General features: G+C 39.3%; 1 protein-coding gene across 1 annotated transcript; it reads right to left on the bottom strand.

Annotated features, from left to right (window-relative positions):
* Positions 1-2,045: 2,045 nt before the first annotated feature.
* Positions 2,046-5,806, bottom strand: ndufs5 (NADH:ubiquinone oxidoreductase subunit S5). The gene is made up of 3 exons (XM_079287970.1): positions 5,731-5,806; positions 4,526-4,746; positions 2,046-2,236 (listed from the first exon to the last, which is right to left on the bottom strand). The coding sequence occupies exons 2-3, from the start codon at positions 4,739-4,741 to the stop codon at positions 2,132-2,134; spliced, it is 321 nt and encodes a 106-aa protein (XP_079144096.1). The 5' UTR covers positions 4,742-4,746; positions 5,731-5,806; the 3' UTR covers positions 2,046-2,131.
* Positions 5,807-14,950: the final 9,144 nt, after the last annotated feature.

Below are 14,950 nucleotides of genomic sequence, written 5' to 3' on the forward strand. Positions count from 1 at the left end.
GCACTGGGTCAACTGGGTATCACTGGGATCGCCGTGTGTTTGTTGGCGGTGGAGGATAATCCAGATGTTCTCATTCTCCGTCCATCACAGCCGATCACAGATCTGTGCTGCTGCCGCTGTAATCAAGCGGTGACGACAAAACACGGCGTAAAGTTCACTGCTATCACTGCTCATTCTTTCAGTATATCAGTCATTGATTAGCCTTCAGTGTAAACAGAGCTGTTGTGCATATCAAACTGATGCTCCTGACATGAGTCCACTGGTCAGCGGTGGTGCGTTTGGCAGCGAACTCTTGATAAAAATTGAACTCGCACAATTGAAACCTTGTGATAATGCCATCGATCTATCAACGCCACCATGACTATCTGTCATGTTCAATGTAATAAAGCCAATGGAGGACAATGAGGCAGACAGCCTCCAGACAAAGCCTTACTGTGAGTCATTCTCAGTGGAATGAGATCCTATTCATTCACAAACAGGCATAAAGTCAAAACCCTCAATGGAGTTCAATCAGATTTTAAGATTCGACATTAAACTAATTATACAGCTCAGTTTGTGGGGACACTCAAACACTCCGACATTCAGTTGGGCCCGATGCACATTCAGTCCGGGTATTGAGCTCATGGTCTCAGGACGTGTTCTTAAACTGAGGCTTGTACTTGCTGTGGGTCAAAACATCTGTATGATAGTAAAGCAGTTCCTCCTATTGATACTCAAACATATTTATATATTGTTTTGTCACACTGAACATTTTCAGCCTCTGTCTAATACAATAATTATTACTAAAATATGACAATTCATCATAATCTTTTGGGTTTAAGAAATATGGAGATGTTAAGCTCATTTTAAGCAGACTTCACCAAACCGAGACAATTTAGTACCAACCACCATCCAAAGTCTCTTCACCTCTCTCTAAGTATTTAACATCACAAAAGTACACATTTGATCTATTTAACTGTGAGTTTGTATTTTCTTTAACATGCTTATGTAACATGGTTCTGTGCCAGTTGTTATTCTTGTGGACTTGGGCTGAAAAATGAAAAAGACGACTTGTAACAATCTTAAATGCAGCCATGAAACTGTTAAGTGCTTTGAGCTTAAATGTCGAAAAGCAGAACTTGAAACAGCAGAACCTGAACAAACCGTCAGCTCTTCCTAGAGACCTGGTGAGTTCGCCCTCCTGTCCCGTCTGAGCTCTTGGCTCCATCTTGTGGCGCTTCATGGAGCCTCACTAATCCCATCCGTCAGAGTTAAACGCTGGTAATTGAATCGAGGACGTCCAACAGGATGAACTCATATCAGTCTCTCATCGGAGAGGTCCCTCTGGAGCGCTAACTCACTGAATCAGTGAAAGGATTTACTAGAATTAGGTCAGTGGGTTAAGAAAATGAACTGCAGTTTAACTTCCATTGGCAGCAGAAGCACAGCTGAACACAATTTAAGACGACCACAGCTGCAGAGATGACATTAAATTCGACATTTAACCAGCTGTGGTCATCACTCACAGGATGACTGCTTTGCATTATTTGCAGGCTTTTTCAGAATATGCAAGCATGAAGCATTTTCACTTTATTGCTACAATCATTGTGTCAATAATTAATGACAGCAGACGCCTTCAGTCCACATTAGGGTTTAAGAGTAAACACATAAAACACTGGATAAAAACAGTATATATAGTAAACAACAATGCTAAAACTAAAAAAATAATTGTACTGTATTGAACATTTTTCTTGAGTAAATCAAAGTATTATTAAACTTGATTTTAATGATCAATTATCAATTCTAAGTACTATTTAGTTTAATATACAACAGTGCATTCGATTTTTAATTCATCATCTCTTCACTTTTAAAGTAACTAATGAGTATGGCTTTCAAGTACGTGTGGAGCAATAAGTACAACATCTCCATATAAAGTAGCATTAAATGGAAATACTCGTGTTAAGTACAAGTACTTCAAATTTGAGCTAAGTACAGTCCTTGAGTGTAATGTTTTCATTCTTAGCCTCTTCACACATTTCAGTGCACAGTAAAAAGACAAGAAGCTCTTCGATGATAACATTTATTTGCAAACGTGTACAGGTGGACAGGAAACAGCGACATCTGATTTACTATAAACAAGAGCAGAACTCCCTCATGGCGTCTGGTCGGGCTTGCCCGAGTGGCAGGTCGGCAGCGTGTAGCTCCCCTCCTTCACCATCTTGTCCCGCTGCTGACGGATGGCATGCAGCCTCTGGTGCTGCAGGGAGGAAGAGAGGAAGAGGTGAGCATCGAGGAGGAAGCAGCAGGATGGAGAGAATAGGAAAATAAAGACGTTAAAGTGAATGTCCTGCATCCCTCCACCTCTTTGTTTCTCCAAATCATATTCAGTCGCTCATGAATGAAAAATCCAGCAGCGATGCAGGCAGTCTTTTTCAGATGTAGTCTCGTGTTTCACAACTCTGTTAACCAGCAGCATACAGCTATTTAACAGCTGATGTGTACAGATGAATACACCTCGGTGGATGTGCCATTCGTGTCAGACTCTAAAGTCGTCCCAGCTGACATTAGTCTTAAATCAGCACTTCACCTCCATCACCTTGTGAAAGAATGAGACGGGGCTAACGGGCTCATCAAGGCGTCTGGGTGGAGGCGAGGGACTTCCTGCTGCTGAGAGCGACTCTCTTCTGCTGACACACACGTCCATCAATTCATAGTCATTTAATTCACCTTCATGAACCGTTTATTGCTGCTATATACCATCAGCTGTATAAAATATGGACATCGTCTCTGTGACATCACCCATAGGCTTCAGAAGAGCTGTTGTGAAGCTCAAAGTGAGCGTCTCCGGTGACGCCATCTTGGCAGCGATGACACAGTAACTCTAAAAGTGGGCAAAGAGGTGGATTGTGGGCTGAGGTGGCCCAGCTGATGCAGCAGAGGAGACGGCTAGCAGCTAGCGAACTGAGACGGCACCCACCTGTCACTCAAAGCTGCCACATCTCATCATCATACCTAACTGTAAGCCTTAATATAGTTTAAACAGGTGAGTTATGAAGGTGGTCATGAATGTGGAAATCAGTTATAGAAACCAAAACAGTTTTTTGTACCAGGCTGTAAACATGTTTGTTTCTACTGTAAAGTTGGGCATTTTAGTTCATTGGTTCATTGACTCACTTTTGGAGCCAGCCTCAAGTGGCCACTTGATGAATTACAGTTTCTGGAAGTAACGTTATGCTCTTCATAGGTGTGTCGAGTAATCCAGGAAGGTTTTTGTGGCTTGTATCGTTTCAGACCAATGTCTGCCTAGATAATTGTTGCTGAATAAAAACAAATAAGGGCTCAACTCTACTTTCGCATTTACACAAACACATTCACTGGTTAAACCACTGCCAGTTTACAGTTTTAGAAGACAAATATTTCCCCTCCTGCCATTATTTTACGATGATGCAGTCATTGACCAAAAGGATTGATTTACACACATGTGATGCATTACTCACAGGACAATTATGTGGATTTTGTGTGCACATGAAGCCACGAGAAATTAACCCTTTTGCAAACAAATTTTTATACACACACACACACACACACACACACACACACACACACACACACACACACACACACACACACACACACACACACACACACACACACACACACACACACACACACACTTATATATAGAGATATATATATATATATACAGAGATATATAGATATATAGATAGAGAGATAGAGAGAGAGATATATACACACACATACACACATACACACACACATCTATATATATATATATATATATATATATATATATATATATATATATATATATATATATACACACACACACACACACACACACACGGGTTAAGAGGTCGTCTGGGAACCGGAAGGTCAACGGTTCGATCCCCGACTGGGACATGTCGAAGTGTACCTGAGCAATACACTGAACCCCCGGCTCACCGGGTGCCTGTCATTGGCAGCCCACTGCTCCCTATATACAGGGATGGGTCAAACGCAGAGACAAATTTCCCCCTTAAAGGGATAAAGATAGTATAAATTCTAAATTCATTCTAAATTCTATATTAATGTTATTTAATGTGCTGGAAGATTAATTTACGGTTACTTTATCTGCAGAAAAACTCTGGAGAGCATGGAAATAGGATTTGTTTTGACTGATCAACAGAAACCACTTTCAGTTATTTTATCAGTGAAAAATAAAATCGAATTATATCTACTGCAGTCAATGTAATTAAGCTTAATGAACCATTCAAATGTGGATAAGAGGAATATTATATTACATTTTTTATTTTTGCTCTGACATCATGTTAATATTTTAGCAAGTAAATAAGTGACAGGCATGTAACAAAAAGTCACATCATCAAACAGCAAGTTCTGCTAAAAACAGTTGTCTCAGCTGTGTTCACGGCATGAACTTACATTTCCTGCTGGAACATTGATTCTTGTTTCTACTCTAGTGACCCTTTTAAAAAAATACTTCAGAAGCTGCTCACTGGCACACAGAGGTCATCGAGAATTCACTTACTGTTTTTTGCCTGTGCATGCACTCGTAGAAGTCCTCAAACTCCAGCAGGCACTCCTTCTTGGCACGGGTCTGCCCGATGCCGTGGGCACACTCGATCCACTCCTTCTCGAAGGCGTGGCAGCGAGCTGCCCTCTTGTTGGGCTGCTCTCCGCTCTGCAGCAGCAGCCAGCCGTCCAGGTTGATGCCAAGCCGCGACTGGAGGTCCACAAACGGCATGGCGGCTGATGAGGGAGGAGACCGAGAGGAAAGAATGATGAGCGAAGCGGGATGTAGTGGAGGAGAGGGAAGGACCACACAGATGAGGGGAAAAAATAGTCTCGACAAACTGGCAGAAGAGATGAGCAGCTGAGAAAAATACTGTTTTGACCACAAACATCACTACATATGACCAGGAAGTGCCTCAGACACACAGCAGAGGAGCTTATAGAGCAACACATTACTTAATAACGCAGAGTAAATCCCTCTTACACAGGAAGCTACTTGCTGCAGTTTTAAGGAAGGCTTCGACATTTTTATCATTCAGCATTAAGACTTAATGACTTAAGACTTTTGTTTTGCTTCATTTCAAAACAGAAATGTAATTTGACAACCGGTCTGATCCACGATGACATACAATAAACCACAATAAGCCGCAGCCATATTTGAAGACAGCTACTTTTCAAACAGCGATTTGTTTGTAAGAGAACAAAGAATTAATGATTGTATTTACCGTACCCAGTGTTTTAATAGGACATAAACAATATAGAATATTAAATATAAAGGCAGCATATTATGAGTATAATACAGTATAATATAGAAATGTGTACTATAGGCCTTAGATAACGGTACAGACCCTTCTCTACTCTCTCGGTTAAACGAAGCTAGCCAGCTAGCACAGAGCTAACTACAGTAGCTAGCTGGCTAATGCTCTTTGTAAAAAATACCCCGATGTGAAAGCAGTATATCTGACATTTAAATCAATTTAAGTACACATTAACTCAATAACTACTCCTAAAAATGATTATACTCTGTGCCCAGGTGTGTTATCATGTGACGTTATGCTGTCCTTCAATGACAGCTTGCTAATGCTAACGTCAGGCCGCTCTGCTTTTACGCTATTTCCAAACTAGTGCTATTATTTGAACGATGAATAAACTCAACACCGTGTCTCTATAACTAACCGGTTATTTAAAAACCGACATTAGACATAAAATATCTGTATTTACCGTGTGTTTGTGGGATTCGCTTTAACCTTCCTCCGACTTCACGCGTTTCGCTTTGCGGCTGATAACACTGCCGTAAAAGCAGAGTCTGTGTCGTGAAGAGACACCAATGTGCTGTGGAGACTTACCGCCGCCTACTGGATAAAATATTCAGTAAACACTTCTAAAACTACCACTGGACAGAGGTGGAAGAAGTACTCAAATCTCTTACTTAAGTACAATTAGTTACACAGTGTAGAAATACTCTATTGAGTAAGGTAAAGGTCGTGCATTTACACTCTGAAGTAAAAATACAAAAGTGTGAGCATTAAAGTATACTTAAACTAGCCTACCTAAAGTAGAAGCACTCATTTTGCAGAATGACCCATTTCAGTATAATATATTGTAGCACCCCATTGCCACAGAAACCCTAATTAAAGATTACAAATATGAAAAGTGAAATCACATTTTCTAGTTGTATATATTGTGCATTTTTATGCTCAATATATATATATATATGTTTTACTCTGTTCCTTTGATTGCTTACCCTTATCATAATTGCTGCTGTAGCAAACAAATTTCACCTTGCGGGATTAATAAAGTATCTATCTGTCTGTCTGTCTGTCTGTTTATCTATCTATCTGGAGTTTATTTAGGATTTTGGATGATGTGCCAAAAATAAATATGAAGTACGAGTGAGACCTACAAAAGGTAAAATACAATCAAAATACAAACATACAATAAGTAGGCTAGATTTTAAATGTTAGTATTTAGAAATGTCGCAAATAAATCTAGAAGTATAGTTGAATAAAATGCATCAGTGGTTGAAACTTAGTAACTCTATTAAATACATTTGCTTGAGTATGTTACTTAAGTACAATTTTCAGGTCACAAGTACTTTATACTTTGACTCCACTACATTAATTAATGGAATAAGTACTACTCAAAGCAGTTGTACCACAGTGTAGTGTCAGTTACAACTAAAAGTCGTGCATTTAAAAACTTGCTTGAGTAAGAATGAGCATCAAAAAACATTTTAAGGACAGAATGTATCTGCTTGTGAATTTCCCCCCAGGATCAATAAAGGCTTGTCGAAATAAAACATCATCATTGATTGTTGATTATATTTTGTTTTATTAATGTGAATCTGCCACTAAAGTGTAGAATAAATGGAGTGGTGTAAGAAGAACTTCATTCCCCTCTGAACTGTAGTGTAGAAGTATGACGTTACAGAAGACAGTACTACAGTAAAAGTACTTTGTTAAATTTCCATTACTGACTACATTTCAGGGAGCAATGTCGTGCTTTCTACTTCACTACATTTGTCTGACATCTTTACCTGGACAAGATCTGGTTAAAGCAAAATGATTTTTTGTGACGAGATTTTAAATGAGACATTTAGAATAAAATGTCTTTGATGAATTATCACAATTTAATTACCAAACACTCCAGGAAGAACTGTGTTCAGGGGCGGACTGGGGGAAAAAAGTGTTGAGGGTGTTACTGTCAGACCGGCCCACTCAATGCACGGCGCGTTGCCCACTCAATGCATCGCACGTATCGACCAGTCAGTGGCCTACTTAGAAAAATACCCATACACTTAACATTATTTTGGATGATTACAAAGAAATGACATCATATATGTTTTTTTTACATTTGGATCCACCAATTTGCCTGGATGGACACATTGAATAAAATAATACTCGCTATTGTAACACTCCAAGCAGTGGCGGCTGGTCAATAGAGGGCCATGGGGCATGGCCCCACCATGAGCCACACAAAAAAATCTATATATATAATTATAATAATCATAAATTATACAAATTGTCAATATTTGTGCTTTTGAACGATGGAATGTACCCAGTAATGTGTGCAAAATATGATATCTGCGCAAAATATATGCTTTTCCTGCTCGTGCTCTCCCCCTGTGTGCTCTCTGCTCGTGCTCTCTGTCTGTGTGCACGACACTCTGAGAACGCACAGCTTGGGGGGCCTGATCGTTTTGGCCCAAAAGAGACGGGTCTATGAAGCAGTTTAGCCAATTGCTGATTCAAGTTAGTTGATTCAGTTACGGGAGTGAGGGATGAGGAGGTAAGGAAACATGAGAACACCAGGGTAGGGAGTGAGGGATGAGGAGGTAAGGAAACATGAGAACACCAGGGTAGGGAGTGAGGGATGAGGAGGTAAGGAAACATGAGAACACCAGGGTAGGGAGTGAGTGATGAGGAGGTAAGGAAACATGAGAACACCAGGGTAGGGAGTGAGGGATGAGGAGGTAAGGAAACACGAGAACACCAGGACACACATGGAGAACTCTGTCAAGCTACATATTAGACAAAGTGAACATCTTTTCTTCTACATAGTTGTCCTCAGTCTCATCTGCTTAACTTGGTCATGGAGGCATCAACATGTAATAGAGATGTTAAATTAACAGTGAAAACTCATCATAGCTTAATTTAACATCAGTATTCATAATTACACTTCATGTTTACTTCTCCTGATCTTTACCTCCTATAACAAGGTCCATAGGGGCATCTCAATAAATGAACATGTTATATTATATTATATAAGTGTTATTTACTGATTGTTTTCGTGTTGGAATACATGTTAAATATTTAACTGCCAAGTAATAATGCGTGTTTGATACTTACATTTTTTTTGCATTAAATCATACTGGGATGCTGAAATTGATAGGATGGCCCTACCTAGAACATTTTCCACCAGCCGCCACTGACTCCAAGGTAGGTATAGTTTGCTGGATGAATATGCTGAACTCTGGGCTATAACAGATGGTTATATGCAGTGGAGCTGGTGGAACATGTTCTCGGTAGGGCTGTGCCACATCCAATCAATTTCAGCAAACATCCCAGAATGATTTAATGCAAAAACATTCAGGTATCAAACACGTATTACTACTTTGCAGTTAAATATTTAACTTTTATTCCAACATGAAAAAAGCAGGAAATAACACTTTGACAAACACGTCATGACATCTTATTTGTGTCACCCACACAGGCAATTCAGTATAATATAATAATATATAAATCATATATAATAATTTAATAATATATACATCGTATAATATTATAATATAATAATATATAAATCATATAATAATATGCTGTATAATATAATAATATATATATCTTATAACAATAAAATAATATATATATATCATATAATAATATTCACTATAATATAAAACACACTCACATATATATAATGATGTATTTATAACTATATATCATTTCTCAGCAGATGCATCATGTCTCTCACTCCCTAACTGGATCCGTCCCCGTTGTTTTAAAAAGCTAAATATGTTATTAGCATGACGTCATCCAGCCAGCCAAACCTGTCTGGTGTACAGCAGGGGTCTTCAACTAAAATTCTAAAAGGTCCAGATTGAGAAAATCTCCTCGGGCAAAGGTCAGAAACATTACAATAATATTTAACCCGCACTATTTAGTGCCATATATATATATATATATATATATATATATATATATATATATATATATATATATATATATATATATATATATATATATATATATATCACACCGAATACTTTCAGGAGTTTATGCTAATGTTGCCATTTAGACGATATATATATATATATATATATAATACCATACACTTAACATTATTTTGGATGATTATATATAGATATATATATCTATATATATATAGATATATATATATAGATATATATATATATATATATATATATATAGATATATAGATATATATATATATTCAAGAAGCCTAGTAGTAGTAACAACGTCTCTGTGTAGTCAACAACTGTCGAATCAAATAAAGAAAGTACACATCAATTATATTTTAACAAACTATTATTCTCAGTTTTCAAATTTAACTGGATGGATTATAAATAATACATAAATAAATGTTCTTCTCATTTCAAGTAAAATAATGGCTGGATTAAAGAATAACTGACATAACAGAAAGCATTTGAAGAATGTGCATCTTAAAATAAAGTAATTCATTTTAGAAACATTAATTTCACTGAATTGTCCTGCACCTTTAAATTCAGTTCATTCAGGTGTGAAGTGATGTCAATAAAAAAGTCACAATATTATATTTTTGTCTTCTAAAAAGAGATATCAGTGAGCATGGGCTTTATGTGTGGTTATTAACACTTGTTTCAGCTCTATTCTCTCTGTAACATCATTGTTGGACAGTGAATTCATGCGTTAGGATTCTGATCATTTTGGGCTCTTAGGTTTATTTTCTGTGTCTTCATTTAGATGTGAGTGGGTACGTTTGTTCAAAGGAGTTGTGCTTTGCCTCGTAATTTGCCGCTTTTATCAACAGTTACGGTTTCTGAACATATGACACACTTCCTGTGGGAAGAATTAACATGGAAGAGTCTGTTCATTCTTGCTTATAAATTATATTCTCTCTGAACACGTTTCTCTTTTTGGAGAACTGGTATATTTATCTATACTGTAATAAATAAAACATCTGTATGGTTCCCTTTTTTACCAGCTTGTTCCTGCCCTGCTTTTTGAACACTCAAATGGCATTAATATTAGTATTAGCCTACAGCAAGATATTAATGAAAACTACATGGTGTCATGATTGCTGCTGACTCTGCTGGCATCTGTCTGACTGTCTGTGGGAGTGGGTGGGTAAACAATGCTTCATTTACTTGCATAGTGAGTCTGATATTTTCACTTCATATTTTATCTTAATTCATGGAATAATTATTTTTCCTAAACTCAAAATAAAAAGAATTAGCTCAGGCTCCACCAGCATGGAGCCATTTTGCATGAATTGTTTCATTTAGTCCCCGTTTGTGTGCATTGTGACCTCATGATCATAGGCTTGTTGTCAAACTAGGCTAAGGCTCCTCGTGTTAGCTGTCTATGGTGAGCTTTGGGGTGTTCATGTTTATAATCACATTTGCTTAGCAGTCGTTCTTTGAACTCTTTAAAAAGTTGGGGGTGTCTGTCTGAAGGTGCTTTTCCGTGTTAGACGCGTTGCCTCACTTTGTCTGTGTGGCTTTGAAACACGTTTTGCAGACGGGTCTCTGTAGGTCAGTGGGCTTTCCTTCACTGTCTGCAATATAACCAAAGTACTTCCAGATGATACTTCTGGCATCTTGTTTTTCAACAAGCCGAGAGACCCACCATTTGTGGTGGGTCTGTCTTCAAAAAGGCCCTTGTGTCCAAAACATCATTGCTTCAATAATTCAACTGCAGAGCTCATAATGTGTGTGCAGGAATTGACACTTTTTCTTTAGGGTAACAATGGAATTCTAACCTTAATGCATTTCTCTGTTGCTTTTCTCTCCACTAACTTTGGATCATTGCTCAAAGGGAACACAGGAGCTTACATGTCCGGGACAGCCAAGTTCACCTTCATCTTTTGATCATCAAAGTTGACGGATCGCTGTGTCAACCAGCCAGCATCTAACCTGGACGTTATGCAGATCCTCCACAAACTGCCAGCGGACCGGTGAAGACTCATCCTAAAAGCAGGTTCCGTACCAGCATCCTACACGCCTATACAACGGTGAACAGAAGTTAGAAACAGTGTAGCCAAACACTTTCAGATGTAACTTCACTACATATTCAACTTGACAGTCTTCTTGTTTCTGCTCCGCTCTACTGCTGAACAGATATTGTAATGTTAGACTCAACCAGGGTAATGCCACTGCTGAATGTGAACAAACAGTTGGTTTGAATAATCTTTGGACTTGTGACACAACATTACTTCTGAATGTGATATCTGAATATAAAGCCTTGGAAGTTTTGACACTACTGAGTAAGTCGTGCCCAACATCTAGTGTTCGGAGGAGGAAGTGAATTCTGTGATGAGTTGATTGTGCAGAGAGACTCCTACAACCAGTCCAGTGTTTAGAATCGCGTCATCTACCAACTGTGCAACAAATATACTGATTTAGTGAGTTAGAGGTAGAAGAGAAGGCATTTTATCATTACTCTGGTATGAGACGTGATGACATTCTGTGCCACAGTATGTTCTTGTTAAAGACTACTCAGTTCAATTTTTCTGTCTGTCTCTCTGACTCTGTCTAACTTTCTGTCTGTCTCTTTGACTCTCTCTGACTCTGTCTGTCTGACTTTCTGTCTGTCTGTCTGTCTGTCTGTCTGTCTGTCTGTCTGTCTGTCTCTTTGACTTTCTGCTTGACTCTGTCGCTCTGACTCTGTCTGTCTGACTTTCTGTCCGTCCCTCTGTCTTTCTGACTTTCTGTCTGTGTCTCTGTCTGTCTGACTTTCTGTCCGTCCCTCTGTCTTTCTGACTTTCTGTCTGTGTCTCTGTCTGTCTGTGTGATTTTCCTGTCTGTCTGACTGACTTTTTTTCTGACTCCGTCTGACTGACTCTTTGTCTGACACGATACCTTGAACACACATTACTAACTTTGCTTCTTCCCCAGAGTCGCTGTGCTTTCTCGCCTCGCAGGTTTCCGTGGATCCTGGTTATACCTGGACTATGGTCTGGCATCCTGCCGTGGTCCTGTCGTGTTGTAACTCTGTTATGCTGTTCATTCTGTACACATGACATCTATTGCACTTTTGTCCATCCTGGGAGAGGGATCCCTCCTCTGTTGCTCTCCCACAGGTCTCTCCCTCTTTTCTCCCCGTTAAAGGGTTTTTCCTGTTCCGATGTGACGGTTCCGGGACAGAGGATGTCGCATGTGTACGGATTGTAAAGACCTCTGAGGCAAATTTGTAATTTTTGGCTGTACAAAAACAAATTGAATTGAATAAGGTAAAAACTGTCAACTGTGTTCAACTGTGTAAAAATACTGAACAAGAGCAAATTAATGAGAGCGCTGAAACCAGTTTTCGGAGAGTCCATCCATCCTTTCTTTCTTTCTATCCATCTGTCTAGTGCAGGGGTCTTCAATGTTTTTCAGGCCAATGACCCCCAAACTGATAGAGAGATGGAGCAGGGACCCTCGACTATATATATTGTATAAAATTGTGTTTTATATTAAATGGGCCTAGTACCGTGTATAAACATACCTCTTTATTGTGCATTCAATACTAAGCTATTCAAATAATACACAGGTTTGTTGGGTCGTCCCGGACAAAGATAGGTAGGCCCCTCAGTGCTGCTGTCTTTCGGTGAGGCACAATGTCCGATGTCTCAGGAGTATTCAGTGGAAAACACAAAAGCATAACAATTAGTCGAGTGAATTAGTCTTTGTGGCAGCAGAATAAAACACGTGTTTTACGGTGATCAATTATGAATTATCAACAACAAAACTGTTGCGTAATTCCCATTAAACCGATGAAACGCCTCTGATATTAACGAGTCATCATGGCAGCCCATACTGACTTCATTTAGCTGAAATCGTGAATGTATATAATTGGTTCTTAGGCATCCTCGGTTCAGACATTACGTCCATAAATGAGCGAAAACCATGAAACCATTAATCAGATTTAATGCTACGACGCTCACTCTAAATCTATGAAAGGTAAAACAGCAGTTCTGTCTCGATGTATTGAACTTTTTTCGAAAAAAGATATTTGGAAAGTCTGAGCTACGACGTTGTCCTGTTTGAGGGAATTTCATAAAGTGTGAATAAACGGTTGAATGATTATTTACATCTTCTCCCGTGTCTCTGATAACGTCTTCCTCAAAGCTGCTGCTCCTGCAGACACAGGATGACGTGTGTGGAGGATCACGTCTGATGAAAGATTAAAATCATCTGAATAGAAACCAACAAGGAAATAAAAAAAACAAACAGACAATACAGACAAAGAGTCCCTTTTTAGTGTGCATCGATGCTGGAAAACAAATGTGCAGCAACATTAAGTAACGAATGAGTATTAGTGTAGAACCCTCGTCCCTTCACTGACTTTAGAGCTAAAGAAACAACAACATGTTCAATCACTGGACACCGCCGGCCCTGAGCTGGTTGTGTGTCCATGGTGGAGGGCTGTGGCACCGAGCCCTGGCCTGGGTGAGCCGGGTGGTGGTGGTGGTGTGGGTGGGGGGTGAGGGACCTTAGTTTGCCCCTCGGAGTAGTTGACGAACACGAAGCCGTCCTTCTCGTCGATGCTGAGGGAGTCGTCAGAGCTGCTGTCCATCGACCACGAAGCTCCGGTTCGTGCTGAGCGACCTGGGAGGGAACGTTAGCGTGGGTTGTGTAAATAAAAATATACTTCATTCAATGTTAAACACAGCTTATACGCGGATATGTGAGTTCTAGTACACGAAGGTCAAAAACGCCAGGTGGGGCACTCTCGCACTCGCCTGAACAAAGTGGAAAATACTAGAACTCTGAAGGATAGCTTTTGCCCCAGTTAAATGTCACATAGTCTTACAGAGAACCAGTCTCAACTGCCTGCTCCATCTTAGAGATAGAAAGAGGCGCCCTTGCATATCTAGCGCCTAGCTTATCTAGTTGGCCGAACATAACAATATGCTGCTGAATCAACATCTCACACACACTGACGTTCCAGAGAAGGCGGATCCCGGACGTGAGCCAGTGTGGGCGGAGATGCTCAGAGCTCCATCAGGTCATCTGAATGCTAAAAACAGATCCACCTCCTACTTTGCTTTGACCAATAGGCTCCAAAAGGAGGACCTAATATATGAACGCATGCGCACTCTGTCTAAGCACCTTTTAGCTTTTCATTCGCTCCTACAGAGTGAACTTTCTAGGTCCGTGCACGTTTAACTGCTGGACATAATACTTCTGTCACAAATAAACCTTATTGCTTGAATTGAGCTAAACGCCTCGACCTAAGTCTGTTCACCTGAGTTTTCTCCTCAACATGAGATTTATTCTCAACAGTTGAGGTTCAGTAAACTAAATATGTGGTAAATAACTCGACAGACGGAGCTTTACGGGCGTGTGTTGTCACCGTAACAACAATCCGAATTTTCTTTTGTATTGGTGATATTACAACGGAATCAATGTCTGTTTTACTCCTGTTCTATTTCTATGTACAAGACACATGGAAATTAACAGAAAGTGATGTAATATTAATATATTGTGCTTTAACGGCACTTTACATGGTAAAAACAAACAGTAAAAGCAATGGCAGTTAATTAAAAAACAGAGCAAATAAATGATTATACAAAGTTTCACTTAAACAACTCGTCTGTGTTTTTCAGTCGTTTCTGCGTATTATTTGCTTTCAAGGATTTTGTGGATCTGATCAGATTTGTGGGCAAATGTGCACTTTTCAGTATAATTTCAACACAAAAAATGACAACACATTTTTTCAACATAGTGCACATTTTA

This window comes from Melanostigma gelatinosum (assembly GCF_949748355.1).
Source record: "Melanostigma gelatinosum genome assembly, chromosome: 17".
Lineage (NCBI taxonomy): Eukaryota > Metazoa > Chordata > Actinopteri > Perciformes > Zoarcidae > Melanostigma > Melanostigma gelatinosum.

Excerpts from the sequence above, each read along its gene's own strand:
- ndufs5 (XM_079287970.1), bottom strand. The coding sequence starts at position 4,741 with ATGCCGTTTGTGGACCTCCAGTCGCGGCTTGGCATCAACCTGGACGGC. Across the intron at positions 2,237-4,525 it reads GCATGCACAGGCAAAAAACA|CACCAGAGGCTGCATGCCAT; the intron begins GTAAGTGAATTC and ends TCCTCCCTGCAG.